The sequence below is a fragment of the Botrytis cinerea genome, chromosome 3 (assembly GCF_000143535.2).
Source record: "Botrytis cinerea B05.10 chromosome 3, complete sequence".
Taxonomy (NCBI): domain Eukaryota; kingdom Fungi; phylum Ascomycota; class Leotiomycetes; order Helotiales; family Sclerotiniaceae; genus Botrytis; species Botrytis cinerea.
Window position 1 is genome coordinate 3111194 of NC_037312.1, and position 16430 is coordinate 3127623.

The 16430-nt window shown below is 41.8% G+C and overlaps 2 protein-coding genes across 2 annotated transcripts; both read left to right on the forward strand.

Moving 5' to 3' along the window:
• The first annotated feature begins 4346 nt into the window (after positions 1-4346).
• Positions 4347-7240, forward strand: Bcbur6. Its single transcript, XM_024692261.1, has one exon. It carries the CDS (start codon positions 5337-5339, stop codon positions 6855-6857), a length of 1521 nt encoding a protein of 506 aa, XP_024548036.1. The 5' UTR covers positions 4347-5336; the 3' UTR covers positions 6858-7240.
• Positions 7241-12448: 5208 nt separating this feature from the next.
• Positions 12449-14524, forward strand: Bcmap2. The gene is made up of 7 exons (XM_024692262.1): positions 12449-12558; positions 12621-12785; positions 12858-13453; positions 13517-13780; positions 13844-14005; positions 14062-14148; positions 14199-14524. The coding sequence occupies exons 1-7, from the start codon at positions 12516-12518 to the stop codon at positions 14253-14255; spliced, it is 1374 nt and encodes a 457-aa protein (XP_024548037.1). The 5' UTR covers positions 12449-12515; the 3' UTR covers positions 14256-14524.
• Positions 14525-16430: the final 1906 nt, after the last annotated feature.

A 16430-nucleotide genomic window follows, 5' to 3' on the forward strand; every position in this document is an offset into this window, starting at 1 on the left:
TCAGTTTTAGGAGCACAGCATGGTAGATTTTAACTTTTTCTGACCAGACGTGCAACAAATCCTCTTCCTCACATGGAAGGATAATGATTGGAAGCTGAGATAAAAAGGCACGCTTCTAATGTGACCACAACCCCCCCCTTTCCAGCTTCTCACATAGGAGCACAGCATGCTGGAAGTGTCTACCCGATTATCCGCATATGCAGCATGCATCAGACATGCAACAAGTTCTTTCTCTCACATCCAGACGTGACTATTGGTTTGGGTGAAAGACGCGATAGTGTGTGTAACATTACACAAAGGGTATATACATGCATTGAATAGAATATGCAAGAATCTACACCTCGCCTCGCGCATCCACGGAAACGAAACTCTCGTATCCAGAGAGAGAAAATACATCTATCTCGCTCCCCCAATTCCTCATCGGCATGATAATAAACACGTTCATCTTTCCAGGTATGCAGCATCGCGTATCCCGATTCCTAAATCCCACGAAAGAGATTATGACTGGATCTTAGGAAGTAATCGTGCATGTACGGATTCGGATCCAGATTCGGATTCGGATTTGTACGACTCTAATTTCAGAGGTGCCGCAACCGTGCATTTTATGATATATTCCTGCATGAAGATGTGCAACAAAAGAGGTTGAGAGTTGTGTGCACCAATTGTTCATTTGTCAGTCTAGTCTTTGGGGCTGAGTTTGTGCGATTCTTTTGTGTTGGGTGAGCGGCTTCCGTTTGTCTTGTCGGGGAGTACAGGACTTGGAATGCTGAGGTTGGACGTGTGATGATTATTTGGGATGTTCGTTCTATGGACGAATGAAGTCGGAGGGGTGGAGGGAGTAGTGATGGAGATTTGTTGTAACTATCTATGCATTGCTTGAAAATGTATGGTAGGAAAGTGTGTATGTACTCCAAGAGGAAATCGGTCCTTTGTTTAGATATGCAACATTGCTTTCATTTCATGTCAGTGCTACTCACATCCATAGAGTATGCATCATTTATGCGCTCAAGAAAAGACTTAATGTAATGTAATGTGATGCAAAGTCATGTATGAAATACATGCACGTCGTCTCTGCGGACCATTACCGGGTACGTGCATAAAGACATGCAACAGTTGGGGCTTTTTCTGACCGGTGAGAATAATGTGATGATTGGCGGATGGAGGGAGTCGAATCTCACAGAGACAATTTCCATTTGTGAAAATGCGTATTTTGCTCTACGATTTGATGTTCGTATATCTGGACGTAGGATTCTGTGATCAAAATATACTGCAATGTGATTTATAGGATTCCTGACTTTTCACAAATATGCATGCGGAAGATGTGCGAATTGGAAATGCATCTTAGACGCCTGTCTGATAAGCGCATCACTGTAATGCATGCGATCGACTCGTATACATAATCAGCACGGAATATTCGATTCTCGCTGGAGAAGTCCACGTGGAGAAATGATTGGAGGGCTGTTTGGGTAGTTGGTGAGGATGGGATATCTAGGTACTTGATGAATAGTCTTGATTTTCACAGGGTCCCTTCACTCTGAGGGACCTGGGTATTCGAATCAAGTCAAATCAACTTGATGATGTGTACTTGATATAACGAAATCATACATATAAAAATTTATAACTTAAGAAATCCAGAAACTACCATTTCCTCAACTCTCCGCACAGGATACAAACAAACAAACAAACAACCATATCATATCATATCACATTTACATGAAAGCAAGAAACCAAATCCAAACCGATGAAATCACAAATCACGAATCAAAAAAGCATATACAAACATATACACATCCATCCTACCACCTACCTCCCTACCCCAGTTTCACAAATATAACCAGCACAATGTAACATACCACCACCTCGGAAACATCCCAATCCCGCACCGCGAATTCTACCGCAGCCATTTGGGATATGACATGTTACCCGATGCACGCAAGCCAAGAAAATGTGGCTTTTCAGCTTGTGGAGAAGTTTTGGGATCGGAAAGTATTGCGAATCACGAAATGCTCTGGGGGTGTTTTGTTTTGTTTTGTTTTGTTGTGGTGAGGTTTGAAATAGATGGATAAGGATAAATAGGGATAAATAGACCTAGGTCTCGTCAAATGGTATGTTAGATAGGAAATCTATTTATAGATACATAAATCAAAAGTCACAACACCTCGAAATGCATATATACATACAAACAAACATACATACATACATGCACCTCGTCATCATCATCATCATCATCATCATCATCCCATACCCATTTCCTCTCCACCCCTCCCATTCAATCCTATCCACCCCTCCTCACATCCTCACTCCCGCAAACCCACAGACCGTCCCTCCCTTCCATCAACGCATTTTGTTGCACGTCTCAATTTCCTGAGGGTGTAGAGGAATTTCCTCTCATCAAGCGGTGTGCAAGGTCTGCACATACATAATCTGCAGATCCCCAACACTTCCAACGCCTATTTCATGCGCGTAGCATTTGCATATGTGAAATTTCAGCGTGGCTGTCCGGGTTGTGTAGAGGGTTGTGTATACGTGGCAGTCTGTGTTGCTTTTCTTATCCTTATTGCGGGATGTGTATGTGTGTGTTGTTTTTATTGGGATGGGTGGGTGGATGGGTGGATGGGTGTGGTGTAAGCGAATTTTGGTGTGTTGGTGGGTGTGGGTGGTGGTGGTGGTGGTGGTCAGCCTTAGCCTACTTACCCAGAGCTGTGTGAAGAGAATTTCCGCCCCCGCTGGTGAGATGTTCCGCTCCTGCGCCGAGGTATGATAGCTATAATAATCACGTGACAATTATTATTCGAGTTACTTTATTATTATTGTACCCAATTGCTACAATTGACTCTGACACTAATGAATATAAACCATGACAACAAGATGTCCAAATTTTTAACCATCCCAAAAATCAAGACGTGAATCAAAACCTAAATTAGATCTTGTCACGAAACTTACCAAACAAAATAGATCTCAGCCTATCTCTACGAGGCAAAACGGGACGATGAATCCTCCATTAGAGTGAGAAGAAAATACTGAGACTCTGAGTGGTTCGTATCTTTCTACCGTGTGTGATTCGTGATTTCTTGAGAAACTTCAAAGCGGCTCAAGAGTTGATAAATCCGAATCCTTAATTCCTAGTCTAGAACCCCTTGAAAACTTCAATCGGCCTATCACGAATCCCGTGACCTTTAGAGGCTCGGCGAAAAATACGATCTGCAACAAAAACAATAAAGTGCGGAAGAATATCGGTTGAGATGAAGCAAACATCATGGGGAGAAGTTTCAAAATGACTCTGTGGTTGTTTCGAGTCGATTGTTTGCATCGAATTGAAGGTAAACGAACCAGAATAAAATGGGTTGGAATGGTGGAAGAATTGAAGAGAGTATCGCCGTGAAAGATACTTTGTGGCTACTCCATCAATTGAGATCAACCAAAACCACTGAAACCGTCAAGTGTAGAGGCAAACCACCAATATCATTTCCCGTGATCAACAACTTTGGGAGGATGATCCAAACACCAGATCGTCGAATTTAAAATTCCAAAGTCAAGATATTGTCAGATTAGATCAAGTTACTTCCATCATATAATCACGAGTAAGCCGAGTCAAAACCACAAGCTAGGTGAGTAGCCGGGTTGTGAACTTGGGTGTGATCTCCGGTAAGCTCTTTGCTATCATCATTCAATATCTCGAGGATGTGTGGGAAGTGTATCGTTGAGGTTGGAATATCGTCGCTGGAAGATACAATAGCACATACATACATACCTATGGATGAGTGAAAGGTGGCGTGCTCATAGTTTCTGCGTCAGAGTCATTCGTGAGAACAAAGGCTTTGAAACAAAAGACGACCCAATCTGACGTGTGGAGGTAGATACTTTTGAGAAGGCTTGATGGTTTTCCATAATGATGTTTGATCTCACGGTATTGTTGAGTAAGCCACAGTTCTTGACGCGTTTCTCGTGTAAGCTTCGAGATCGACCTTGCCTGTTGTGTAATCAGGGACGTTTTCTCTTCCTCTCGATGTATACAAGTTTGTAGAGTTCGTGAGAGAAGATGTCAATCACCTTGAGCAAATTCCATCACTATCAAAAGATTGAGTTGCTGTTTGAGATACATATCGATGTAGCTGGTGTAGATGCATGTTTTTGATAGGAATATTTTGATCAACAACAGATTGAGCCGCGTTTTCCACATGATATTCTGACAAGCAAGGGCATGATTATCAGTATGACATGATACTAATCCTATTCACAATTAGTCCAATTTCAAATCCTAGTCATTTTCAAATTGTGTACATAAATGACAAGTTCAACCCCGCTCAAAAGGTTTTCATTTCCATGTACATCGCATATCCCACATTGAAGAAACTTTACCTCGCTCGCTTCCACTGCTTAGGGAATTTTATGGAATTCTCGGAACCACTAGAGATCAACCAATAAAGTTTCGACGCGAGATACATTTATATGACTTTCGTGAATGTTCATCTATTTGTCTTTATCTTTTAATTCCAACCAATCAATTGGATTACCTGAATACGAAATCGTGCTTCATTTCTCTTTTGAGCTATTTTCGTTTACTAGCTCCCTCGGTCTTCTCTTCCTCTCTTACTGCTATCGGCTCACTCTGTCTCACCGCTTTACGATAAACGAACCTTCGAAGTCTTGTCACAAGTTGATGAAGGAGAAGCAGAGAACTTCATTTGGCTGCTAGATACGAGGAGAGAAAGGAGAAAGAGAAGAACAAAGACGAGTACACACATTCATCATCCCTATTCGCCTTCTATATAGGCCCGAGGTCCTTCCTTCAAATCAAGAAGGGTGATATATGATAAACATAAAGAAAGAACCTCAGGAGAAGATTGTGCCTAAGCCGTCTACCTCCTGCCGTACGTCCTGGTAGGTCGCATTGGGTCCATCACACAAACGAGATATATTTCATCCCGTGCAGGACTGGTACTGTACACATTTATTATATATATCTAAATCTTTCACGAACCAACTTACGGTCCGATCCGTACTAGATACTGTTCAAGGGGGCATCCAAGTGGCAGAAAAAAAGAGATCTACATATCAGCAAACCCTAAAGAGAAAGGAAACTCTTTTGAGAAAGGAAGATAGCAAATCCGTTCTTACAATTCGTCAAACGCCAAAAGTCAAGTCTTTTTTCCGTGGCCTTCACTTTCCACCGTGTTAGCCTTGCAGCAAATCGGACAATCTAACGTGAAGAAGCTTACCCTATACCGAAAACACATTAACGTCGAAAATTATTCCTTTGCAAAGTTCAAGAACAGGAAAAGAAGAAGAGAGAAAAGAAAAAGAGCGAAAGTAAGAAAAGAATACCTGGCTAAAAAATGGATTCGACTTACACGCCTCAATCTCCCGATTTATCAGGTTTCCTACCACCCGATGCCAATAAAAGTCAACAATCCTTTCATCCGTTAATCGCTTCGAGATCATATGCACCCAGATCACCGGGAGGCATTCCTCATTTTGGCAATGGTACTATTCCTACATCGACATTGACATCGGCATTGACATCGACATCATCAACAACAACAACAACATCATCCGCAGGACTTTCTCAGCCAACACAACCCCTAAATTATCATCCGAGTCAATCAAATCAAGCAAATCAAGCAAATCAAGCAAATCATCCAAGATTCACGGCCAACAATCCTAGAACCGTAATGAATGAATTTTCCAATCATCACACTTTTAATACTACAAATCAATATATGCCACCGATTCCCGCATTACCACCTACACATTCTTTCGGAAGTCAGGGAACAACTCCAAGCACTACTGCGACAACTCCAACCACGGCTCCACAATTTTATTACTACCCCTCTCAATCTCAATCTCAATCTCAATTTCAATCTCAATCTCAATCTCAATTTCAATCTCAATCTCATTCTCATTCTCATTCTCATTCTCAATCTGATTCTCATCCTCTTCCTCATCCTCATCCTCATCCTCACTCTCAGACCATCACATCAGATTTGGCCAATAATAATCACAACAACAACTCACCTATCATTACTTCTTCTTCTTCCTCTTCTCACTTACAACAACCGCATTCACAACCACAACCACAACCACATCCACCATATCTCGATCAATTTCAAAATCCCGAACCGACATCATCTTCTCTGTCCCCTTACGATCATCGCATCCCTTCGCCATTCAATCTGGGGAATGATCCAGTAGAGATATATCAATACAACAATCATCCTCAAAATCCTCTCTATCACGAATCATACACAAATCAATTTGATACAACAACGCGACAACCTCGTCAGCCACGCGTCAAATCTCAACCCCCATTCGATCAATCTCACACTCCTCAGCACCAACCCAACATGTCTTTCGCCTTAGCACCTCAGCCCCCCGCGGCTCCTCCTTCGAATAAAAACCCAAATCCAGATGGAATAGAAATCCGCACGAAATTCCCCGTCGCCCGCATAAAACGTATCATGCAAGCCGATGAAGAAGTAGGAAAAGTCGCGCAAGTTACTCCGGTCGCAGTATCGAAAGCGTTGGAACTCTTTATGATATCATTAGTACAAGGCGCGGCAAAAGTGGCGAGGGAGAAGGGAGGAAAGAGAGTCACGGCGGGTTGTTTGAAGAGAGTGGTGGAGGAGAATGACCAATTTGATTTTTTGAGTGAGATTGTGGGGAGGGTTCAAGAGGTTGTGCCGGCGGCGAAGGAGGAGAAGGATGGGGAGGGAAAAAAGAGGAAGGCGTCGGCGGCGAAGAAGGAAGAGGGAAGTGAGAGTGAAGTGGAGCCGGAAGTGGATGCGGGCGAACCGAAGAAAAAAGGAAGGGGAAAGGGAAAGGGAGGAAGGAAGAAGAAGGTCGAGGTTGAATCTTGATGAAGAGGTTTCCACCGGGAGGAGGGATACAATTACAATATAACCAGTGTGCGAAATCAATACTTAGGGTTGATGAAAGATCAATTTGCTTTTAGCTGGATGGAGGGATGGATGGACGGATGGACGGGAAAATGGGCGTTGGATGGGTGTAGCATATACATATCATACATTACATAAATACATGATGGCGCTATGCGGTGGACTTTTCGACTTTTCAATGTCGATAATTGAGGAGAATATGCTTGTGGCTTCTGGCTTGTGGCTTATGGTGCTAGGATTTTTGAGACCAGCACGCTTGAGGGATTAGCTAGAGCTGGTTAGGTTAGGTTATATTATATTTATATTATATTATACAATTCTCCACTACTTTTATCTTTACCTCATTTGACGTTCTTGACTTCCTAAGTTAGAGTTAGAGTTGCGTTATCGCTTCTGTTCTGTTCTGTTCCCATACTTCTTCGCATTCATAGATCTAGGTTTAGTGAGTATCAATCTATCTGCCTGCTATCTCAATCTTTCTCCTTACTTGCCGTGGAAGAAAAGAAAGTAGCCTGGTGATTCGATATCGAGTTTTGTGTATGAGTGGGGAGGTTTGAAGGGAAATGTGATTATGGGGTTGGGGTGAGGGTGAGGGTGAGGGTGAGGGTGAGGGAGAGAGAGAATGTGTATATATGTATTGGAATATTTGGATTTGTATGTGTGGAGGTGATTGGGATATTGGGAGATGGTGGATGGGTGGTAGATGTTAGGATGGGAAGGGAAAGAGAGGGGAGAGGAGAGGAGAGGAGAGGAGAGGAGAGGAGAGGAGAGAAAAGAGAGAAAAGAGAGGAAGAAAGGTAGGCTGGTAGAGTAGTTAGAGGGGGTATAGGCTACTGCGATGATCTGATTCGCGGAAATGTTTGGGCGAAACTGGCGGTGGTGATAATCGGAGGGGTTGCTAGTGATGATTCTAAAATGGTGTTGACAGTGATAGATAGATGTAGTTTATGTTATTGTCCAGTTACATCTTTACATCATCACTTCCGCTATGTATAGGGGTGGGGGGAAGGAAGGATCCACATGTCTTTACTTGGAAATTAGTGAAGAATTCATGAGTGTGTTGAGTTGACTAACGTGGGGGGGGGGACTGCTGTATACGTAGGATCAAGTCCCTAGTCTCGGAGCGAAGTCGTCTTTGTTATTTTGGTTGGGCTTGAAGATGTAGAGGGAGTAGGGATCTTTATATGCGATGTGAGATTGTAGGGGGGTGGGATCGGAGTGATGGGATGCAAGATACAGTTTTGGTGAATGGATTTATGCGTGCGATTTAGCGAGAGGTCGATGTGAAGGAAAGAGGATCTAGGGATTTTTTTTTGATTTTTTTTTCGATGTGTGGAAAATGAATGTCGCTCGGAATGTTTCTAATGCTGTAGAGCATGAGAGATGAGATTAGTAGAGTTTGAGAACGCTTTTGAAGGGAAATTGAAGTGGTCATTTGTGGTGTGAAGGGGGCATGAGATGAGATTAGATGAGTGAGGCTGGTGATAGTAGGGGTGATGATGGGGATTGAATGGCAATGGTATATCAAGCAATGATGGAAATGATTTATCTCTATATTCCCTGATGAGTAGAATTCCAAACGGTAATGACATTCTAATCTGTGCAACGAGGAGAATTTCCAAAGTCGAGCTATGGATACGTTCGTGAAATATGGGAGTACGTTCAAAGTGTGAGAAATTTCCATGGCAGAACCGGTGTTAGGAGGTCCTCATGCCAAATTAAGGTTATGTTTCTTTGTACATGTGTAGAGTAGGTTAGAAATGAGAAAGATTTATATAATTACTGGTAGGGAAATTGTTTGGAGTGGAAGTGGAAGTGGAAGTGGAAGTGGAAGTGGAAGTGGAAGTGGAAGTGGAAGTAGACGTGAGAGGTGGGAGGTGGGAAATGGTAATGAAGATGATTTATCTACATGCAAAGATCCATATCATGGTATGGTGACTGTGTATCTATTACCCACTATCAGTTTCTCTCCAATTCACCGTTTTCTTCCAAGTCAGGCTATAATTTGAAGGACAGTTGTGTTGTCTAATAAGTATAAAATCTTTTGTCAAGCCAACTCGGTTTCTATAACCAGAATGATACACTTGGTCGCCGGATGCCCAAGGTGAAGTTTCGTGAACTCAAAGACTTGTGTGAAAATATAATTCTGGGGATTGAGATTGTAAGGTATTTTACAATTGGATTTGAGGATGCCGCTGTCGGGGATAGGGAGAAGAGGGGTGAGTTCAATGGGTTTGTGATAGTGGAGAAACACGACTTGGTAATGATAATTGATCATTGATTAAAGATTTGCTGTTTATATACATCGGCAACAGAAGAATTCGCCATTACTGACAGATTTTCGCCTACCTGCGAAATTGTTTATGTTTTATTTTCCTCTTCCCATCTTCCGCCTCCCCAAGCATCAAGCACTTGGTGCGTGTGCAATCTCTTCACATCCAAGACAAGTCCAGACCTTGAGAGCAACAGAATCGCCTTAAATTTTTTGCATATATCTCTAGAATAAAAATTGGATGATATTTATATACAATCTTGTTTGCTGTGAATGTGAAGAGGAGGGGTAGAATAAGGATGCGGAGATGTTAAGCGAATTCTCAAATGCATGTCAATTATCAACTTTAATCATGTTAGCATGACAAATACTTGAGTAAATGCTTACACCTTTCATGCCCGCGATCCTTGAAGTTAAAGGTATAGAAATATTCTTAGGATCATTCTTTAGCTCATATACACAAATTTGAAAAGAAGAGACAAACTGTGAGGGGAAAATTCATCGTCGTGGTATCCGAGTTGGTTTGGGAAGCGTGGAATTACTGTGCCAGGTGTGAAGGTATAATATCAAAGGGGGGAAGGAAGTGGATAGGTTGAATTAGTTGATGAGCTTATTTATATGGACAGTAAATAAATCAATCGGTGATGAAAAACTTCTGTGAAATTACATGTAATCACCTCACCTACTAGTGGCAATGCGACTGGATAAATGGCAATTGAAACAGTGAGAATCTCTCATTGAGGGTTAGTAGTTCTAAGAAATGAGTTAAGAAAACTGGATAACACTTCATGTACTCACTTATTAACACGAATTCTTCGCAGGCATAGGCTGCTCATTTCGCTTGGGCTCGGATGCTCTAGCACACAATTGAATTGGAAGGGTAGATATAAATTTATATGTCAAGAAGGGAAAGCTTCGAGGCTCAACTCCACTATATGAGTAGAATCGGTATATTGGGTGTTGAGGTGCAGAAGCATGATTGACTTTTTCGTCCATGGTAAATTGTTGAGAGTATTCACTTGCTGGAGGCAAAAATGCGTACAAATTATAGTGTCTTGAAGTCCACTCTCCACCACACAATCTTTGGTTCTACATAACTTTTAGGAGTTTGTTTGAAATGCGTATAAATAGGGATCCTCATAGTATTAGTGAAGTATCAAATCTTGTGCAAATTGGCCACTTATGTTTTCGCATGCACCAAAATCTTTATCGCAAGCAAGAATCGCTTTTGATACAAGAGAAGAAGACTTGGTCATGAATAATGTCTGAGTAACATTTAGAAGCGGTGATACTAGCAATAAATTGTTGTCATAAAAGTGGAACAGGAGGCGGATGGCGAGAGATAGTCAAATTTGTTAAAGCAACAAAAATTTCCTCTATTTGCCTCCTTGCGATAGTGATTTAGTATTTTCGACAATCTAGAGTTTACAATATCGCAAGTCAATTATTGGATACACACTTATCAAGTGTTCCGGAGAAAAAGTCCCCATACAGGTCTATTCCGCTATTACATATACCTCATCAATTCTTGCCCGATTGCAGTTCCCTAGAGCCCGAAGGCGAAGATTGAGTGGTGCAAGTTTGATTTTGAAGTGAACCATTGGTCAGCTACTATTTGTGTTGAGTATATGGAAAGTGAGTAGTGCTGATGCTGGAGATCTGCGAATCTTGGTGAATGTCAATGGTCAACACCGGGGAGATATGAAATGCACGAAAGCTTCCTCTCAACGAGGTCTTGAAGTGATTATCCAGGTGTCACACATTGGCTTCATGCTAAATGAATATCAGTAAACGCCAGAAACTATTCAGACAACATCCCTCGGGTGAGACCGTTCACTCTGCCGTATTGTCCAGGTCCCAGGCGCCCAGCCACCTACCCCATCAAGTCTCAATAGTGAATCTCTCCCTTTGATATATAATTCCAAACAATCACCTTCTCTCAATGAACATCCTAGTTGATGGTGCAGTGGTTAGCCTGGCTGGCCACCTTGAATTACTTCTGTAACTTCAACTTCGATGTTTCCATTGGCACAGACAACGATTTGCAAGGTTTCTGGGTTTCACTTGTCCGGGAGTGAGATTTCTTTTGCCATTTTTGTTGGTGGTTTTTTTTTACTTTCAAATATTTTGGGGGGTGGGGGGGGGATTGTAGATTTCTGGACACCTTCTACCTAGGTTTTGGGAAATTTATAGAAAAATATTCTGAGCTTTGAAGCTGCAGTGCTGACATTTTTCTTTTGATTGGGAGTAGTTGTTGAATGTAAGTGGGTCACGAATGAGAAGCGAAAAGTGAGAGCGGGGTTTAGGGGGAGTGAATATGATGGGATGTGGGGTAAGTGATGGATATTGTGGCTTTTTGTGAACTGAAAACAAGGTGATACGGTGGATATAAGTTCAGTAGCAATAAACAATACATATTTCATCGTGAGAAACCAACAGTCAAAGAATATCTCGAAGGGGATGCAAAGAGTTGAGTCTATGTGATTAATCCTCACATCAGGCATTGAATACAAACACCTTACAATTTCACGAAGCCATAGCTGAGTTTTTGAAATCACAAACTTCCATAAAATCTTGGATTCAATGAAGGTTCTATACCCTAATAAGTTCCCTAGAAACCCGCATACGGTATTTCATCAGAAGGCTCTGTTTTATTTGTCATGAATCAGAATGTAAAATTTGAAATTTTCAAGTAATTCATTGCAGTTTTTCATGAAAATCCCTATACGAAGCTCGCAAATGAAGCTTTACTGGTAGTTTGAACTGAATTTCATAAGACATGTCGCTTGTCAATATTGAGGTGTAGAGTATCATAGAAGAAGCTCCGCTTCTGGTGATATCGTTGTCATAAATAGCTAGCGGTATTCTATATTTGACGAAATACACGATCTTGCGCTGATCGTGGCTCTTATTCCTTTGGTTTGAAATCTGGTACTACTAAAACATTGAGTGTAACACAGTCTTCATATATCGAATAATTCTAGGCGTAAGATAACTTGAGGCTGAGTTATGTACCACCCCTACCTGACTATGAGATCATGTGATGTCTGTATCTCAAAGTTCACAAAGCATCCGCCGATTAGCCTATCACATCTAGAGGTTCAAACTACAATAACGACAACTCAGATGTTTCTCCCTTGTTATTGGTAGATCAAAAGGATAATTAAAAGTTCCAATTAGACAAATAGCACTCGAACATTAGTCATGCACATCTTAACGAATTGCACTCCGAAGGGCGTAGCCCCACTATATTTGTAGTCAATCGGTTATATATCTCCCCGACCTGACGTTAATCATAAGATCTTCTCTAAGCTCTCACGGCATCATATTCAATTCACTGCTTCAATATGGGATCCCAGACCCCAGAGGAACATCAACAAATTCCCGATGGTATGGTGGTACACAATTGCAAATTACATAATCATGAATCAAAAGCTGACGTCGGAATCTAGCCTCTAACTCCGCTGAGCTCAAACCAGCCAATCAAAATCCAAAACCTTCTAGCAAGGGTTCAAGCTCGGCTGATTTGGATCGCGGGATTATTGGCGATGATGATGGTGAGGACGATAACGATGGTGTCGAAGAAGGACCAGGGGTGAAAGAGCTTCCGTCTAATGGTGAGTTGCAATTTTCCGGTCAGTGATCATTCATGGAATCAATCTCAAAATGAACTAACAATCTGTGTATAGAAAAGAAAAAGAAGCGGAAGAAGCCAAAGAAGAAGAACAGGCAACCAACAGAGCTTAGACAGACCAATCCACCACGTTTGCTTGTCTCTAGCTTATTTCCATCAGGGTTTCCAAAGGGAGAACTCTTGCAGTATGAGAACACGTCCCGTATTACGGACGAGGAATCGCGTTTTAACTCTCGCCTCTGGGATGAAGGATTTCTTGACGATTATCGCGAAGCTGCAGAGATTCACCGACAGGTTCGTCAATATGCGCAAAAGGAGCTCATCAAACCGGGAGCAAGTCTTCTATCAATTGCCGATGGAATTGAGGATGGAATTCGTGCATTGTCTGGCCATCACGGACTAGAGACCGGAGATAGTTTGAAAGCAAGTATGGGGTTTCCCACAGGCCTTTGTCTTAACAACATTGCAGCTCATTGGACACCAAACCCGGGTGGAAAAGATGTTATTCTGAAGAATAGCGATGTACTAAAAGTAGACTTCGGAGTGCAAGTAAATGGTCGTATCGTTGATTCAGCATTTACAGTCGCTTTCGATCATACGTATGATAACCTCCTAGCAGCTGTGAAAGAAGCAACTAACACCGGTATTATGGTGCGTCACATCGACTGAAAACGTCACTCTTGATCCGAAGTACACAAGCTAATGGGTCAATAGAATGCTGGTATTGACGCAAGAATGAGTGATATCGGCGCTGCTATCCAGGAGGTTATGGAAAGTCATGAAGTAGAAATTGGAGGAAAGGTTTTCCCGGTAAAATCTATTCGAAATATTACCGGCCATGATATCCTTCGATACCATATCCACGGCGGCAAGCAAGTCCCCTTTGTCAAAAATAAGAATCGAGATAAGATGGAAGAGGGAGAAGTCTTTGCAATTGAGACTTTTGGCAGTACTGGAACGGGCTATTTGCGAGATGACGTATGTATTGCAAATCCCTTTCATTTCTTGATGTCTTGAAGATGTATTCTGATTATCTGATAGGTTGGCATTTATGGCTACGGACGGAGTGATGATGTTACAACTGCTAATGTACAGCTTTCGTCCGCCAAGGCTTTACTCAAGACTATTGACGCCAACTTTGGAACCTTAGTGTTCTGTCGCCGCTATTTGGAGCGTCTCGGGGTCAAAAACTATCATCTTGGGGTAGGTGATTGATTATAATTGTTATGCGTTGAGAAATTATTAATAAATGTGGGTAGATGAGACATTTGATAGACAGTGGGATAATGGAGTCTTACGCTCCACTTGTCGACATCAAGGGCTCATATACAGCACAATTTGAACATGTAAGGAAAATCTCGCAAAAGTATCTTCTGAAGCTGACCATTGGTTCCAGACAATTTTGCTCCACAGTGGTGGTAAAGAAGTCATCAGTCGTGGCGACGACTATTAGGAACTTGCATTTGCACTTGCAATTGGATCTTTCATTTACATATCTTTCTTTCTCAAAAAAGAACTTGAGTATTCAACATACTCATGTTCGCTTACCTCAAGCTACCAGACCATGATCAGATTTCGGTGATTATCTCTAGCATATCCATAGTTTTTGATTTTCAGACTAGCTAAAGCACAACTGCGCTTTCTACAGCATTCACCATGTTTATCTTCTTTCTCAACCTTCCTTTTGACCGAACAACCGCGGTAATACGATTGCTGTGTTCATGAAGTGTTTGATGATTTGGAATGATGTTATCGCTACCTCCGAGAATTGAAGTATTTCAAATCTTTTATTCCCATTTCCGGACAATGATAAGACTATCTTTGCGATTGTATCCACTTGAGGATCTAATCTTACAATGTTTTCATACTAGCCCTGCTCGAATACAGTCAATACATCTAGATCCACATCTACTATCTATGCCAAGGTCTCTATACAAGGAAGGGCTGTACCTATCCGCACAATCAACAACCAGCCATGCACTAGACCCTGCCACGCAGATCTGTAGAAATACCGACAAATGTGCGTTGATGCTATGTGACATGGTCTTACACAACGATAGCGTGATCTAGAATGTTCACAAACAACCAACACCTCGCCGTAGATCATCCTTCACATAATATTCACGTGACACACACAGGATGCATAATGCCGATGGCCAGTACCGAATGACAGGAGTTTTTGGTTCAAGGGATAGTATTATCCTTGTTTGGTTTGTGTGCAGGGTTGATTACACATCAAAGGCTGACAGTGGGGACAATTGATGTGCTTGTTGCTAGTTGAGCTTCTCTTCTCCAGAATTCTCTTCCGGTTTCCTTACTGTCCTTAGTTTCGATCTTAAACTTAAGCTTAAGCTTAAGACATCGACATTTATAAAATACTTTAACTTTCCACATTGAAAAGAGACTACAGAGATTCACAGAAACTTCGATAAATGGGGGTGCAATTTGAATGATTGATTTTTTCGGTGTAAGTAAATTCACTTTTACATCTTCCATGTTTGATAACTCTGAGATTGTAAGAATCGTCTTTCAAACCCAAGGGTTTGAGTGTTTTGCCATGAGCGGGGAAAGCTCATGCTTTCGAATCAATAGGTCCGGGTAGCTCATTTAATGCCGCGATGACATGAACTCACGATGCATTGGCGCCAATACTTTAGGAATGTCGCGATATTGATGTACAGGAAATTGGTCAATATTTTTTGTTGATTGTTCTCGATTCACACACTTGCATTGGTAGCTTACGTGTACATTCTCTGAACACCCAGGTTTCTACCCTCTGCCCTGATACTGACCTGTAAAATTTCGGTGCCGAAATGAACTCAAATGGCGATATACCCCACGTCCATGATGTATAGCCCCCACGCCCTTGGCATATATGAGGTAACAAGATGCCCGTTGTCGATACTTTTTCCTTCAACTTTCACATGGTGTTACATGTGGCCGAGAAAAACAGCTTCAAAACAAGAAATACTCCACCAGTTGCAACATGTGAAAATTGTTAACTGCAGGAACAAGTTAGATAATCAGCATGTTTGTTATGATGTGGAAGGTGGCTTGCGAATAGGTGGGCCCTGTTTCTAAATGCAATGTGGTCGTTAGAAGTGCCGAAATGATGCGCGAAGTAACGTCGTGATAAGATGATCCTCAAGTTGGAAGGTAAGCGCGTGAGTTGCAGGGTATAAGCTTTTGACATGGGTTGGCAGCGAATGCTTAAAAAAAGAATATGCTCCACTTCGCACACACAAAAAATTGTATTTCAAAATGCATCGAGATCAATAACTGCAATAGAAATTGATATGAGGGGTTGTGCGAGTTTTTGTTGGATAATTCAGTTCTACAAATCCAAAACTGGTTGTTTCAAGGCAAAGATCAGATGTTATTGAAGAGCCCAAGTAAGGACTACGAAGGCTGCAAGGTTGCCATCCTATATGGTCCCTCGTAACCTCTTTACTGCTATCAGTCGAGACTTCTGCTTCAAGTGTTTTGATTTGTCGTGAATGCATATGTAGACCTGCCTCTCGTGATAACGTATTATTGTCCTACGCTGCAAGAGCGGACGTAAAAACGAAATTGAAAGGATTTAAAGGAATGTCCAAGCTCAACTGGCAAGCATTATTCAACACAACGG